Source organism: Hyperoodon ampullatus (assembly GCF_949752795.1).
Source record: "Hyperoodon ampullatus genome assembly, chromosome: 3".
In the NCBI taxonomy this organism is placed as follows: domain Eukaryota; kingdom Metazoa; phylum Chordata; class Mammalia; order Artiodactyla; family Ziphiidae; genus Hyperoodon; species Hyperoodon ampullatus.
The window spans coordinates 49367462-49382871 of record NC_136916.1 but is presented as its reverse complement, the minus strand read 5'-3'; the positions used below and the strand labels follow the sequence as shown (position 1 = coordinate 49382871).

General features: G+C 36.6%; 1 protein-coding gene and 1 pseudogene across 3 annotated transcripts in view; one reads left to right on the top strand and one right to left on the bottom strand.

Annotated features, from left to right (window-relative positions):
* Positions 1-633: 633 nt before the first annotated feature.
* MINDY2 (MINDY lysine 48 deubiquitinase 2) overlaps positions 634-15410 on the bottom strand; it is a gene marked incomplete at its 5' end in the record, with an annotated part of 82469 nt that continues 67692 nt past the window's right edge. Inside the window, 3 exons of one of the 2 annotated variants that reach the window (XM_079699893.1) lie at positions 634-1580; positions 2853-3047; positions 5401-5574. In XM_079699893.1, coding sequence (XP_079556019.1) covers positions 1452-1580; positions 2853-3047; positions 5401-5574 — 498 coding nt within the window. In that variant the 3' untranslated portion in view covers positions 634-1451. The remainder of the gene's footprint in view (positions 1581-2852; positions 3048-5400; positions 5575-15410) is intronic. The other variant, XM_079699894.1, reaches the window with a different exon arrangement.
* Positions 10848-11398, top strand: LOC307050521 (RING finger protein 11-like; annotated as a pseudogene). Its single transcript has one exon. The product of its transcript is annotated as an RING finger protein 11-like (transcript).

Here is a 15410-nt window from a genome sequence, read left to right as displayed (position 1 = left end):
GATCACGGAGAATGTTAAGGACATAGCTTAAGAAATCAAGACCACATTTTTTTTGTAGTCTTTTGTCACCCCAGACCACAAAAAGCATTCTCCAAGTGGATGCTCAGGTTAGATTAAGATGCTCTTGAACAAACAAATTTACTGAGGCTTAGAATGTAAATCACGTAACTACTTGCAGCAGCAATAGTCTTTTCAAAAATAACTAAAACAAACTTTTAAATATAAAGCATATAAAAAGGACTATTAAGGATAGTTTTCCAAACTATAGAAATACAGGAAAATATGTGTTGCCTCATAATAAAGTTCAATAAATATTCTTTCTGAATCCTAGAAACACTATAAGATGCTATAGGTTTATTTGGTTCTCATAAGTTAGAATAATCTGATTGCTTCTACATAAATTCCTCCAGATTCTTATCCTCAAACAGATTTTTACTAATGCTTTTCCACTAGACTGAGAGATTATCTAACATCCTTTCAAAAATGTGCTTTTTTGTTGGTTTTAATAAGTATACTTAATTTTCTAGAAAATAAACATGATTTAAAATTTAAGGTTCAAGGTAATTCTAGAAAAAGGTAGACACTGAACTATCTCCTTTTCTATTTCTACATCTCCATATTTACAAGGCCTAGCATCCACATGGTTTCCTCTTTATACTCACTTATCACACTATCAATAAATAGTAACTGTGGTCCAAGTAACCTTTATTAAAGATTTCAAAATTCCTCAAATTTTATAACACTACAAAGTTATTAAGATTTGATTTTGGTGAGTATTGGTGTTATGTAATTTTTTTTAATTGGAAAAGAAATACAAATCTTTTTTTTTTCTATCTAAATTAAATCCAAGCTCCATTATCAGTTCTCAAGATATATCTAAAATGTACATTCCTAAAGAAAGGTAAAGCTGTTCAAGGGCTGAACTAGTCCAATATACAATTGAGGGTTATTTATTCTTGTTATTTTTGTCTTTTCTTTTCTTTTTAAATCTATATTAAACCCCTGGTTTCTCATGGATTAGATCATAATTTAACATTGTAAAAATTAATTTCAGAAATTATTGTGCTAATATTTAGATTTGAGGAAGGAAACAATGAATACTATTCATTGTTAGAACAGAAGATGAAATAGCTTACTAACTGATATGAGTTATGAATGTCACTATGACACAAATTTGCTGTGATTTGCTTATTTGGCTACAAGTGTATTATTTTTCATGAATGACAACACACAGCATTTTCAACTTGTAACATGAAACTCCAGCTCATAAAGAGTGCACTGTGTGACTTGAAAAAGTCTGATTGTAACTAAGTAACAACCTTTCCCCTGAAAAACATGAACAAAATCCATTGGGAAATCAGGCACAGACGGTATTTATCGGTTTTTCTTCCTTTCCTCCTATGGTTTTGTTTCTGAAGACATACAGATGGTTCCAACAAGATCCACACTTGTTACAAAATGACACAGCTATTTTTTTCCTTTTCTTTTTCTTTATCTTTTTCTCGAGGTTCCTTTCGTTTACGTTCACTATTCCCAGATTGTCTGCCACTCGATGGAGAGGCTTGTGCTGGCTGGCTTTGCTTTAAGAAAAATAAACAGGAAAAAATTACCACAATTTTTCCAAGATGCTTAAGCATAATTATCTAGAAAGAAAAACTACAGGAGTGAAAGGAATTATTAATGGAAAAAGGCTATTGGTGTATAGACTTGTTATGTGATATGGTATCTGAATAACTGCCTCTATCATTCAGAATAGATATAATTAATGTATCCATTATTCTAAGTAAATGGAACTTCAAACAATAAATAACATATAGCATTATATTGCCTGAAGACTCAAATTCAAGATAACTTATGTTAAAGTTTAGGAAATGTTAAAGAAAGTGACACCTTTTGGCAAGCTACAATAGTTTTCCAAGATCTCATTAAATACTATAATAAACAGATTTTAAAAGGAGGGGGAAAAAATCCCTGAGGACTCAGAGTGTGAAATGTGTATTCTGTGCAATGAGAGAACTGTTTTAGTGAAAAGCTAATCATAACATGGTAGGTTTTAAATTTTAAGCTTGGAGTAGTCAATATTTCTAGAAATAGAAATGTTATACCTATTTTAATAGAGACCTCTATATTTAAAGTTTCATCAGACCTTAAAGGGCATCAAGTTTTCTTGAATACCCAAATCAAAGGAATAGTTCTAGCATGGTACAAACATAAAAGAAGGGGAATATTTTTTTCATTTAATGAAATGAGATTTAAGAAATAGAAACCCCCTTAGTTACATTTTCAGTGCTTAAAACATTTAGCTGGGGAAAGTGGAAAGGTGCTAACCTTTGTTGAATACTTAGCACATGTCAAACATTGGATTAAATGCTAACATTATTTACTCTTAACCACAAACCTAAGGTTTAAGTATTATCTTCTTTTTTCCAGATAGGGAAAATGAAGCTAAGAGACGTAGAGGACTTTGTCCATGTTGCACCTAGTAAGGGGAGACAGAAGCAGAAAATGCAAATCCACATTTATCTGGCTCCAAAGTCTACATTCTTTCCAGCAGTACCTCATACTGCCTTCTAATTGATAGGAAAGATTTGTTCAAATTGGTTTATATTGTTTGAAGCTATTAAGAACTTAATAAATTTGGAAAATCTTCCCATCAGAACCTCAGAAAAAGTAAATTTAACTAAATTAGAAATATATTAAGATAATCACAAACTTAGGACAATGTCATAAAATCCATGGATGCTAAAAATGCTAACAGAGTCAATACCTAACTTAAAAGTTTTTATCTCAGCACAAATTTCTTTATTGCTAAAGTGATCATTATATTTAAGAATCAGAACACTAGTTTTTACCTGGGCCTGTGTAGAAGCAGAAGCAGCAGCTGCTGCCGCTTGTTCCTGTTCCTGGTAATACTGAGAAGCTCGTCTATCCTCTTCTTCTTGGAGTTTCTTTGCTAGTTCCAAATCACTGATTCCTTCAGGTATTTGTTCCCAATTGATCTCTTGGCTCTGCTGTTCTTGTTGTAGAGATAATGCCATAAGATAGTCCTAAGAAATTAAATGATAACCATTTTTAGCTATGAGATTTTATCCAAGAACTAACGTGTGTGAATATAGGCGTTATATCTACAAACCTATGAGAGTGGCTTTTAAAAAACATACCAGAGGGTAAATGTAAAAATAGAAGTTTTCTATTTATTTCTGTTTGGGAGGTATGAAATTATTTCAGTGATGTTGCCATTGTTATAAGTATTTTAGATATTCATTTGAAATTCTTTCTAGAAGCAGTATATAAGGCATTCAGAAATGCTTAAAAAAAAAAGAAATACATGTCTGTAGAAAATTGTTACAAAGGAAAAAAGCATAAATAAGAAAGTTAAGATTACCATAATATCATTACACAGAGCCAACTACTGTTAACAATTAATATATAATTGTTATATATTAATCATTTTTTTCTATATGCACATACAAACACAAACACATCTCCCAACCCCTGAAACTATCATAATCTGCTTTCTTTTCCATTTAATGTCATAAAAGTCTTCTGTTTAAAAAAAAGTCATAAGAACTTCCCAAGATTATTTATTAATTATTCTTCCAAAAGATGATTTTTAAAGCCAACATAGCTGTCCATCATACAATCATATTCAGTTACTTAACTATGCCTTTCTCTTCCCACACACACACCCAGATTATTTCCTAAGAGATAAAGTGATGCATCTTTGGTCAAAAGTTATATTATCTAACAACATCCACTTTTATTAAGAATTAGTGCTGAATGAAACTTGACTACTCTTGTGCACCTCCCCCAATCTACCCTCAAAATAAGAGAATTTTAAATAACCACAGAGGATATGTAAAAGGTTGTTCCCTGTGAAGCCCTTGTACTATCTAGCATGATTATCTTACTGACATCAATAATTTGTCCTTCAAATTTTTCTCCTCAATTCTTCAAACTCTGCTCTTTGCCAAGTCCCTTCCTTGCTACTTTTAAAGACAGTATCATACATATATTCTCAACACCTTACGACTAGATTACTGTGGCAATCTATTGCTTTACTTCATTCCTGTGCCAATATTTTTTACATACAGTGGTTAGAAAAATCCTGTATATTTCTCTTAAGTAACACTTAAAAAACCATGCCCCTGTATATCTTCTGAAGGAAAATGAGTATGTTGATTATTATGGCTGTTTGTCAAAGGAAAGCCAAGAGTCCTAGAAAGATCAGTATTTGTTTGAATCAAGTATTCTTTCGTCCATTCATAGCTTGCTATTCAAATTACCATTATAGAACTTAACATATAATATTAGTTGGTCAAATACCTGCCTCCCCATCTAGACTGCAGAATCTTTGAGGACAGGACTGAATGATTTATCTTTGTGTCCCCAGGACGTAGTTATAGTGCTCAATACAACTGCTCAATGAATAATGGTTAAATGAACACAGTCTCTATGCACTTAAATTATCAGCGAAACATGTGCCAACTGTTTAACATAAACATATTTCTGCCTCAGTTGAGGAAAATGTCACATCACTGTTATACTTCTAGTAATAGACACACCTGTGGCTCTAAGCCTACCAACCAATAGCAGGCAAAAATCTCATGTCTCAGTTCCAAATAAGAATTCTGCTTAGTAGTGCAGCTCCTGCTGTAAGTGTCTGTTCCTCCTTACCTTGGACTCTAAGGCTTAGAACACCCCCCTACTCTTTATCCAGTGTATGCTATCTTCAAGATTCCCTCTCTTCTACTTTTTCTGACTAACCAAAATAGATCTCAAATATGTACTTGTCTCTTCATCTCTACCACCAAGGCTAAGCCATCATCACCTCTTGCTTGGACTGCTAGTCTGCTTACAACCGTGTCCTTCCTATGCATTTGCCACATAGCAGGTTTTTAAAAAGGTAAAGTAGTGCTCGCTTCAGCAGCATAAATACGAAAATTGGAACAATACAGAGAAGATTAGCACGGCTCCTATGCAAGGATGACACGCGAATTTGTGAAGCATTCCATATTTTTTTACAGAAGTAGAAATATACTGTTATACATATGAAACATATAATGTTATAAACTAATGATTACCTCAATTTAAAAAAAAGGTAAAGTAGATCATGTCACTTCCATGTTTAATACTTGGCATACCTTCCCTACTACAATTAGAATAAAATTTAAACTCTTTACCATGACCTTCACAGTTCAATATAATCTGGCCTTCTGAACCAAAGTGTACAATTAATGTACATGTAGAATAATCACTTACCTATTTAGGAAGTGTCAGGAAAATTTCACAAGTATATTAATGAACAAATCTTTAGTTCAAAAATTTGGATAACTAAATTCACATTTGAAAGGAATGAGCACTTTAAACAATATGAAGAAGATAAAACAACAAATTTACCTGATCTATCTGATCTTGTTGTCCTCTGTATACAGTTTCAGGATCAGAAGGTGGCCGCAGATGAAATTCTGAGTCACAGAAATTTCCATCACCATCGACATTGTGTAGGCTTTCCCAAACAACTTTTTCTTCAGTGAGAAACCCCTGGTCTGTTACCAGCAAATACAGTAGACCCTTAATAAGAAATAAGAAAAAGGACTGTTAAATTGATCAAAGCTAGTTAATATTTAAGAGAAATTGTATAATCTTTTTAAAACATATAATTATTCCTACTAGTTAGACCTGCACAACATACTAAATAGTTGACCAAGTAGATATCTTATTTGCTCACTGAATTATATCCACTTGGCTTTGAATATAATATAAAAGGTACACTACAGTATGATGAGAAATAGGAGTTCTTGGCATGTTCAACTAATTCATAACTTATAAATAGCCCTTGGGGTTTGTTTTTTTTGTGGTACGCGGGCCTCTCACTATTGTGGCCTCTCCCATTGCGGAGCACAGGCTCCGGAAGCGCAGGCTCAGCGGCCATGGCTTACGAGCCCAGCCGCTCCGAGGCATGTGGGATCTTCCCGGACCGGGGCACGAACCCGTGTCCCTTGCATCGGCAGGTGGATTCTCAACCACTGCGCCACCAGGGAAGCCTCCTTGGGGTTTTTTAATCTCATTTCACAAAATAGAAAAATACTATACAAGTTCCTAAAAAATACATCAGATAACAAATAAGACATAGTCACAATAAAATTATATTGCCTGGTTTTTAAAAAAATTAAGCACATATGACTAATCCATTTCATACCAATTTTTCCTTCTCTGCACCATTAGCTGCTCTTAATTTGTAGACCAACAGTACTTTGTACTTTTTCTATAGTAGCATTAAATCACACTGTACAATGATTATGTTTTCTTCCTTGTTCCCCAGACTGTATTTTTTAATCTATCTCTGAGCCTAGTGTAGGCTGTATCATAAAGTTGAAGCCTAATATTTATTGAATTAATCAATGAAGTCATAATGCATTTACAGTCATTACACAGAATTTAGCATTGATCTCTAATTGCTCATATACATTAGTTTTAACTCCAATCATATGTAAAGTGTCCCTAGTATACCATATAACATTTGTAAGCCATTTTTATTTCACATTTGCCAAGGACAAGACTTTCATTTACTTGTTCAGAGTTCCCACTGGTTAATATAGTGTTTATTATTGCACAAGAATCATACTTTTCAAGTTCTCACTTATACACAATCTTAATAATTAATAATAAGAAATTCCTTTAAAGAATTTGGTGGTGAGAGTAGAGAATTACTGAATAAATTCTGAAGCTTTAAAAAAAACTAAGTAGTTGTTATTTTTGAACATTTACTATGTGTCCAGCACTATGGGACACAGCTCCTCCTAAAGTACAAAGTTTTTCCTGTTGTCTAGTAGCAGTTACATTCAAGAATCAGCTGTAGGTACTAATTAATTTACAAGATCACTGAAATTACTATTGCAACATGAAAAGGATTCATAAAGAAACACATTTTGGTATGAAGTTTAAAGACATTGTTTTAAGAAAAAATCAAGTCCAGGCTCATGTTTTGTTTTGTTTTTTAAATCAGGTATGTTCCAATTTATCAAATATTGAATGCCTACCATATGCTTAGCACTACGCTAAGTGCGTGAGGATTCATATCATGGGTAGTAATGATCCCATCTTTCTCTGGTATTAGTGCCCCTTTTATGTGACTTCATAGAATCCTGGACTTAACAGTATTATAGCACTTTATACATTGAATTGCAGTTGTCTGTTTACTTAATCATTTCTCTTAATACATTTTAAGCTCCTTGAGGACCAGAGCCATGTTTTATTCACCCATGCAGTCTCATTACCTAACATATTTTTAATACCCGGTTAGGGTCTACCTTGTTCTGGGATGATTTAAGAGAAAAACTAATTTTCCACTGAATAGATCTGACCCTTCTCTTTATACTTATCACAATGCATTTCAACATATTATATAATATATAAGTTTTACAGTTTATTTTGTATAGATCATATATTAGATTGGCTGTTTGTTGGGAAGGAACTATAATCTTTTCAATAATTTTCCTCCAAATGACACTTTAGGATAGGTAAATTCTGGGAGCATTTCTATTGAAAGCTACTATCACCCATAGCACATGAATATTTAAAAGTTTTAACTAGAAGTATCCATTTCTTGGTATAGGTGACCTGTCTTCTCATGGGCCATCAGCCTCAATTCCTTCCTCTTTTAGATCTTGACATTTATCAAAAAAAGTGTGTAACTGGTCCACTGTCAACAATGCTGGTTATTACTTAAAATAACAAAGCATGTGTCAGTATAGTACTGAATACTTTAGGCCCATTTGTTCCTGAGAGTCTACAATTAAATCACCATCAAGAATATTTCTTGGGGATTCCCTGGAGGTCCAGTGTTCAGGACCTGGCGCTTTCACTGCTGTGGCCCGGGTTCAATCCCTGGTTGGGGAACTAAGATCCCACAAGCCACATGGCGCGGCTAAAAAGGAAAAAAGAAAAGAATATTTCTTGCTTTTGTATCCCAGCACTTCTGTTAATATTATCTAGCCAAAGGTTTCTTTTCTAAGCCTTAAATCTTCTGCCTAATCTCACTCACCAGTCTCTAAAATATTAATTTCACAATACAGAATGCATATATTAAATTAAATTGTTTATTAATGTAAAAAATGTATGTTTATTATTACATAAAAACAAATGACATTAGATAATTTTTATAATTTTTTTTAAAATGAGCAATTAAATCACAAAAGAAGACTGAACGAAAACCTGTTCTATCTAAAATACTCTGATAATTCTATATAGAGTATATACGTTACTTTTATTAACAATATACATAATACTATCACATTTTGTAAATTGGTAAAATAGAAGAAAACCTGATAATGTAATACAAAAATTAAGTAATTCCAGCCTTTAAAATACAGAGGAAAGCACTGCCTGAATATTTCTGGTTAACTAGCTTGGATTTGAATTATTTAAAGTCTTTGGACCTTAGTTTTCTTTTCTTATAAAGTGATATAGAATCAGTGAGACGAGACGATTTCTAAGGAATTTTATAAATTGAAAGATGAACTTTACTTCTACTTAAAAAACATCAATCTCACCTACAAGTAACTTTCTTACCCACCCAGAAAGGCAGAGCTGTTCAGAGTGTGAAGTTAAAAGTCAGACTGGAGCTGTTTACAAGCTGTGTGGTCTTGAGCAAGTTACTCAGGGCTTTAAGCCTGTTCTCGCAGATGTAAAGTGGGAAGTTGTGAAAATTAAATGAGATAATGAACGTAAAATGCTTAGTATAATGCAGGGCACATGAACAGCCCCTAAATCTATCTCGGTTTCTGTATCTATCTCCTTTCCCTGCCTCTTATTTAAAAGGAAAAGATGTATCTCTCTGCCTGTACTGTGGAATCACTTTTCTTACTCTGTTACCACATTTCTTTCCCCTTCCCACTTCTAAAAAAATTTTTTTAAAGAAAGTGACAATTTGGAAATTCCCTGGCGGTCCATTGGTTAGGACTCCACGCTTCCATTGCAAGGGGCACGGGTTTGATCCCTGGTTGGGGAGCTAAGATCCTACAAGGCGCGTGGCACAGCCCCCCCTCACAAAAAGTGACAATTTTTTATGTATCAACTACCTTTTAAAAATATCTAAATTAGGGCTTCCCTGGTGGCGCAGTGGTTGAGAGTCCACATGCCGATGCAAGGGACACGGGTTCGTGTCCCGGTCCGGGAAGATCCCACATGCCGCGGAGCGGCTGGGCCCGTGAGCCATGGCTGCTGAGCCTGCGCGTCTGGAGCCTGTGCTCCACAACAGTGAGAGGCCCGTGTACCGCAAAAAAAAAAAAAAATCTAAATTAGGTAATTTTTACTTAAGTGTAGCCTTCTGTGGAAAAAAAAATTCCCACCATACTCTTAGTTGAAGAGAAAAGTGAATGGACAAACTTACTCTCACTTCTAATCCTTAAATGTAAAGTAAAAAAGCAAACTAATAAAAGCCAACCTTAAAAAACACCTTGGTTTCGAATATACTCCAGAGAGTTGTCAATAATTTAAAACCAAGAGGTAGAGGAAACAGTCAAGACATGGATATAAAAGTTGATATGGGAAAGGGATGATCAGGGGGAGTCACGATGGGGAAAGAACTAGGCAGATGTCGTTATTTAACCAAAGATCTAGAAGCTAGGTGATCTAGACAGAGGCCAAGGAATCAGTAGTTTATTTTACTCAAGAGCAAGCAGGGGGGCTTCCCTGGTGGCGCGGTGGTTGGAAGTCTGCCTGCCAGTGCAGAGAATGAGGGTTCGATCCCTGGTCTGGGAGGATCCCACATGCCATGAAGCGACTGGACTGGACCCGTGTGACACAACTGCTGGGCCTGTGCTCTAGAGCCCTTAGGCCACAATTGCTGAGCCTGTGGGCTACGGCTACTGAGGCTCGCATGCCTGAAGCCTGTGCTCTGCGGTGGGAGAGGCCACCGTGGTGAGGGGCCTGCGTGCCGCAGCAAGGACTGGCCCCCGCTTGCCGCGGCTGTAAAGTGCCCGTGTGCAGCAGCGGGGACCCAACTCAGCCAAAAATAAACAAAAATTTTAAAATTTATTTTAAAAAAAAAGAGCAAGCAGGAAGTATTAGAGAAGTGGAGGAGGATCATTAAAATAAAAAGGAATAACTAGATCTTGGATATAGAGTTATATATATAAGAATCCCGAAGCAGAACAGACCAAAATGGGTCTGTTTCTAGGAAAGTGGGGATTTATTTACAGCCCATTTTTATACTTTCAAATTTCCTGTCTGGTTAAAAAGTCATCTTACTATTTAGAACCACAAGAATGGCCCTGAAAGCATGTGCACTCTCACTAGCATCTCCTCCTGCTACTTTCAGATCCTAATCTTAGTTATGCTGATGAAAAGCACAGGTCTTCGTAGGATCATGTACTCGATGTGGATTTGCCAAAATGATCTGCCCAGTTTAACTGTACGAGATTAGATGGAATTACATGGAGCAAGGTAACATACGAGAAAGAAATTAGGGGTATATGTATTTTTGCCAATGGACAGGTGAGGGAAGAATAGTTTAATCAAGGGTTCATGGAGAGTGCTATTACAACTAATAACTAACAAGAGCTGGACTTGATTGCTTTGCTAGTAATAGAAGAGGTACTTGTCCAGAGTTTAGGAATGGTAAACCACAAAACTAGAAATAAGAGGAGTTTCCAAAAACAGTAAGTCAACTAGTATCTGCTGTCAGAGAAAATGTCATAAGAGGCTGTGCAATCAAAACCATAGATCCATACACAGTTGAGAAGTGTGAAGTTGACTGGCAAATTATTATAAAAATCAAGAATAGGAAAAAAGTATAATAGGGAAAAAATCAATTTAATTCACACATCCTCTGTGACTCTGCGATGACAGAAGGCCTAATTAAAAAGTCTATGGAGGGGAGAAGACTGTCAAAACAGCGCACAGATCACACACCCCAGCCCTGGAAGATGGGGAACTGCCTCAAGTCCCCCACTTTGGATGACATCTCCCTGCTTCACGAGTCTCAGTCCGACCGGGCTAGCTTTCGCGAGGGGACGGAGCAGGATCAGGAGCCACCGCCGCCATACCAGGAACAAGTTCCAGTTCCGGTCTATCATCCAACACCTAGCCAGACTCGCCTAGCAACTCAGCTGACTGAAGAGGAACAAATTAGGATAGCTCAAAGAATAGGCCTTATACAGCATCTGCTGTATAAGGAGTTTATGAACCTGGAAGAGATGGATCAGAAAAAAAGATCTGGGAGTGTGTGATCTGTATGATGGACTTTGTTCATGGGGACCCAATTCGATTTCTCCCGTGCATGCACATCTATCATCTGGACTGTACAGACGACTGGTTGATGAGATCCTTCACATGCCCCTCCTGCATGGAGCCAGTTGATGCAGCACTGCTTTCGTCCTACGAGACTGATTGAGCCAGGGTCTCTCATCTGACTTCAAGTGAACCATCATTTTTGGTGGTTTTGATCTTTTGTCACTGAGCCCAAAGAGCCAGGGATTAGGGATTAAGATCATGCACAAAAGTTTCCTAAATATTCCTGAATGGCTGCAGATGTTGGGGAAAAGTATGTGATATTTTAGAAACTTAGGGGGGAAAGTAGGAAGGTATTTTTATATAAAGCCTTGACCCAGTGTTCAAAAATATAATTGTATTTAGATCTTGTTATTGTTCCAGTACATAGGAATTGTGTAAAGTGTTAAAGCAGCTGTATAAGTTTAAATTGTGTATGTCGAAGATTAGGAAAAAGATAGTGGTTGTTTTTCCTAAATGAAATAACTTTCTTCTTCCCCCCACCCAAATTCTTTTCTCAAGTTGCTGGCATTTGGGTCAAGGTTTTATTAAAAGCTACATTTTACAACACTGGCACAAAAAAAGTAGTTTTAAGCTTGTTTGTACAGTTCTTTTTTTCCATTGGAAATGGAATTCATTGCCTTAGGTCTTTATAAATAGTGTATTATTATCATTGGGGCTGGCTCTATGCTTGAAAACCAGTTTATTTATAACCTGTTATAAGTGCTATATCTGTTTGCAGTTAGGAGATGCAGAATTCAAAGTGATCTCCTAGTGTGTAAGCAAGCTGAGATGCACTATCCCTTTTCTATAAAAAAATGAGTTAATGTGTCAAGAAACCAACTCTAGTATAAAGTGGGATTTAATATTACCCTTTCTTATGTGTTTCACCTAATTATTTTGGTTAATATGGTGATAACTAAAAGTCAAGGTAAATTTTAAACATTAAGAATTCTGATTTATTGAGCTTGAATTATGCCACCATGCTTATGTAAAAATGAAAGTGGCACCATGATTAAACTGAGAAAAGTTTCTCAGTTGTAACAGTTTTGATTTATTCTTTCCTGTGACCTCCTTCCCTGTATTGTAGTGCTGAGGTTACTGAAGTCATGTAAAACACATCTCTGTTTCTGTTTCTTGGAAGAACAGTCCTACTAGTTGACTGACAATTCTAAGCAGGGAGAATTAAGATAAATGTGTTTCATGTTTTGCACACAAATGTAGAATTTGTATAACCACATGACTTCATAGTTGTGATCTCAAAAAAGAAGGAATTTCTCTTTTATCTTTTTCTTGCAGTTAATATAAGAACACTGAATCTCTAAGCTTCTGAAGTGTTAGAAGTAGAGATGGTCTAGATGTAGTTGTAATGCTTTATCCATTTAGCATGCGTTTATTTTTCTTAATGTACTCAAAGGTGACATATTTGTTCAACTCAGTGATATTACAGCTAAAAAAATCATTCATTAGGGCTTCCCTGGTGGCGCAGTGGTTGAGAGTCCGCCTGCCGATGCAGGGGGCGCGGGTTCGTGCCCCGGTCTGGGAGGATCCCATGTGCCGCGGAGCGGCTGGGCCTGTGGGCCATGGCTGCTGGGCCTGCGCGTCCGGAGCCTGTGCTCTGCAGCGGGAGAGGCCACAGCAGTGAGAGGCCCGCATACCGCCAAAAAAAAAAAAAAAAAAAAAATCATTCATTAGCAAAAGGAGAAGCAATCTCAACCCAACAAATCAGAAATGTTTCTTATTTTATATTGAGTTGAATATTTGACTTTAACACTTTTCTACATACAAAACACAAGTCTCTTGAAGGGTTCTTCATAATTGCATTATAGAAGAATTTAGTATGTCATAAGCACTTAAAGATTTGACATTCAACTGTAGCAGTATCTATGTTGGTTAATTTTCTTATAAGCCCCACGATGAGTTTCAGAAAAATTGAAAGAAATTAGATTATCAGGTTCTGTTAAATTGTTACATGTAACTTGCTTAAGTTTTTGTTCATTAATTTATATCCAATTACATAAAGCAAATTTGGAGGAAACACCTGAAGTTGTGCAATATTTTCATAGATATTACTTTTTTTATCTTTGTGTTTTCTACTTAAACATGATGTCTGTCATCAAGTATTATAGTCACTTTCTTTTTTCTAGATTGTTAAATTGATAAATGAACTTTTTAAAAAAAAATCATCTTCTATGTTGCTGTTAGTCTTTATTACAAGGCTTCTTTCACAGAAGTTTGGCAGTAATATTGAAGGAACCAGGATTGAGCTGACTGCTTTTTTTTTAAGGTATTTTATATTCTTTAATTTTGATCTCTACATACCATGTTAAGAACCATCAATTCTGGCTTTTACCAAGTTAAATAAAGTTATAATACAGTTGCAAAAAAAAAAAAAAAAAAAAAAAAGTCGTTGGAGGGCTTCCCTGGTGGCGCAGTGGTTAAGAATCTGCCTGCCAATGCAGGGGACACGGGTTCAAGGCCTTGTCCGGGAAGATCCCACAGGCTGCGAAGCAACTAAGCCCGTGCGCCACAACTACTGAGCCTGTGCTCTACAGCCCACGAGCCACAATCACTGAGCCCGCGTGCCACAACTACTGAAGCCCGTGCACCTAGAGCCCATGCTCCGCAACAAGAGAAGCCACCACAATGAGAAACCCTCACACAGCAAGGAAGAGTAGCTTCTGCTCACCACAACTAGAGAAAGCCTGTGCACAGCAACGATGACTCAACACAAGCAAAAATAAATAAAAATAAAATTAATTTTTAAAAAAGTCTATGGAAATGGAATCATAAAGCTAGTAAACAGAGAATACTTTGTCCAGTTTTAGAAATATGGTTTGAGAGAGTCACCAAAAAGTTTAACTGAACAAGAGAATTTGCCCCTGCCTCTATCCAAAGTCTGGAGACAGGAGTTAGAACAGAGATACAGTACTAAAGAATATTAAAGGAGACACATACCTTCTTCCCTTTGGTCAAACAAAAGTCCATGGCTCATACATCTCTAGAGTTCCAAAAGACTTTAGATGACAAAAATATTTTACACACAAGGTAGAATTTAGTAAATTGCTAAGGAAATTGGTACAACCTATAAAGAAACTAGAGATTCCCTTTCCTAGGTAATCCTTTTTGTCCCAACACAGACTTCTTCCTTGTTGGTCTTGGTCCTGAGATAATAATGGCATATAATACAATATGGGTACCAAAAAGTATAAAGATCCTTTCTGCAAATCACAGTAAAAATAAGCCCCACTAATAGAATAATACACTTATAGATACTTTTGACTGATTGCCAACTTATTATAGATTGGCAGTTTATTATTATTATAGGTCCCTAGTTATAGACACCATTTATCTGTAGTAGAAAATATTCTATCCAGATATTAAATTTATTTTTTGTTGAAAGTATATCTAGAGGGACTTCCCTGGTAGTCCAGTCATAAAGAATCCGCATTCCAATGCAGGGGACGCAGGTTCAATCCCTGGTCAGGGAACTAAGATCTCACGTGCTGCAGGGCAACTAAAGCCCATGCGCCTCAACTAGAGAGCCCACGTACTGAAACTACAGAGCCCACGTGCTCTGGAGCCCGTGCGCCACAACAAAGAGCCCATGTGCTCTAGAGCCTGCGCGCCACTAGAGAAGAGAAAACCCACATGCTACAACTAGAGAGAAGCCCATGCGCCGCAATGAACAGCCCACACGCCACAACTAAAGATCCCGCGGGACTTTGCTGGTGGCACAGTGGTTAAGAATTCGCCTGCCAATGCAAGGCACATGGGTTCAGTCCCTGGTCCAGGAAGATCCCACATGCCTCAGAGCAACTAAGCCTGCGTGCCACAACTACTGAGCCTGCACTCTAGAGCCCGCAAGCCACAACTACTGAGCTCGCATGCCACACTGAAGCCTGTGTACCTAGAGCCCATGCTCCACAACTAGAGAAGCCACCACAATGAGGAGTCCACACACCACAACGAAGAGTAGCCCCCGCTCGCCACAGCTAGAGAAAACCCGAGCACAGCAATGAAGACCCAACACAGCCAAAAATAAATAAATAAATTTATTTTTTAAAAAAAGATCCTGCATGCCTCATCAAAGAGTCCACGTGCCACAAGACCTGACACAGCCATAAAAATAAATA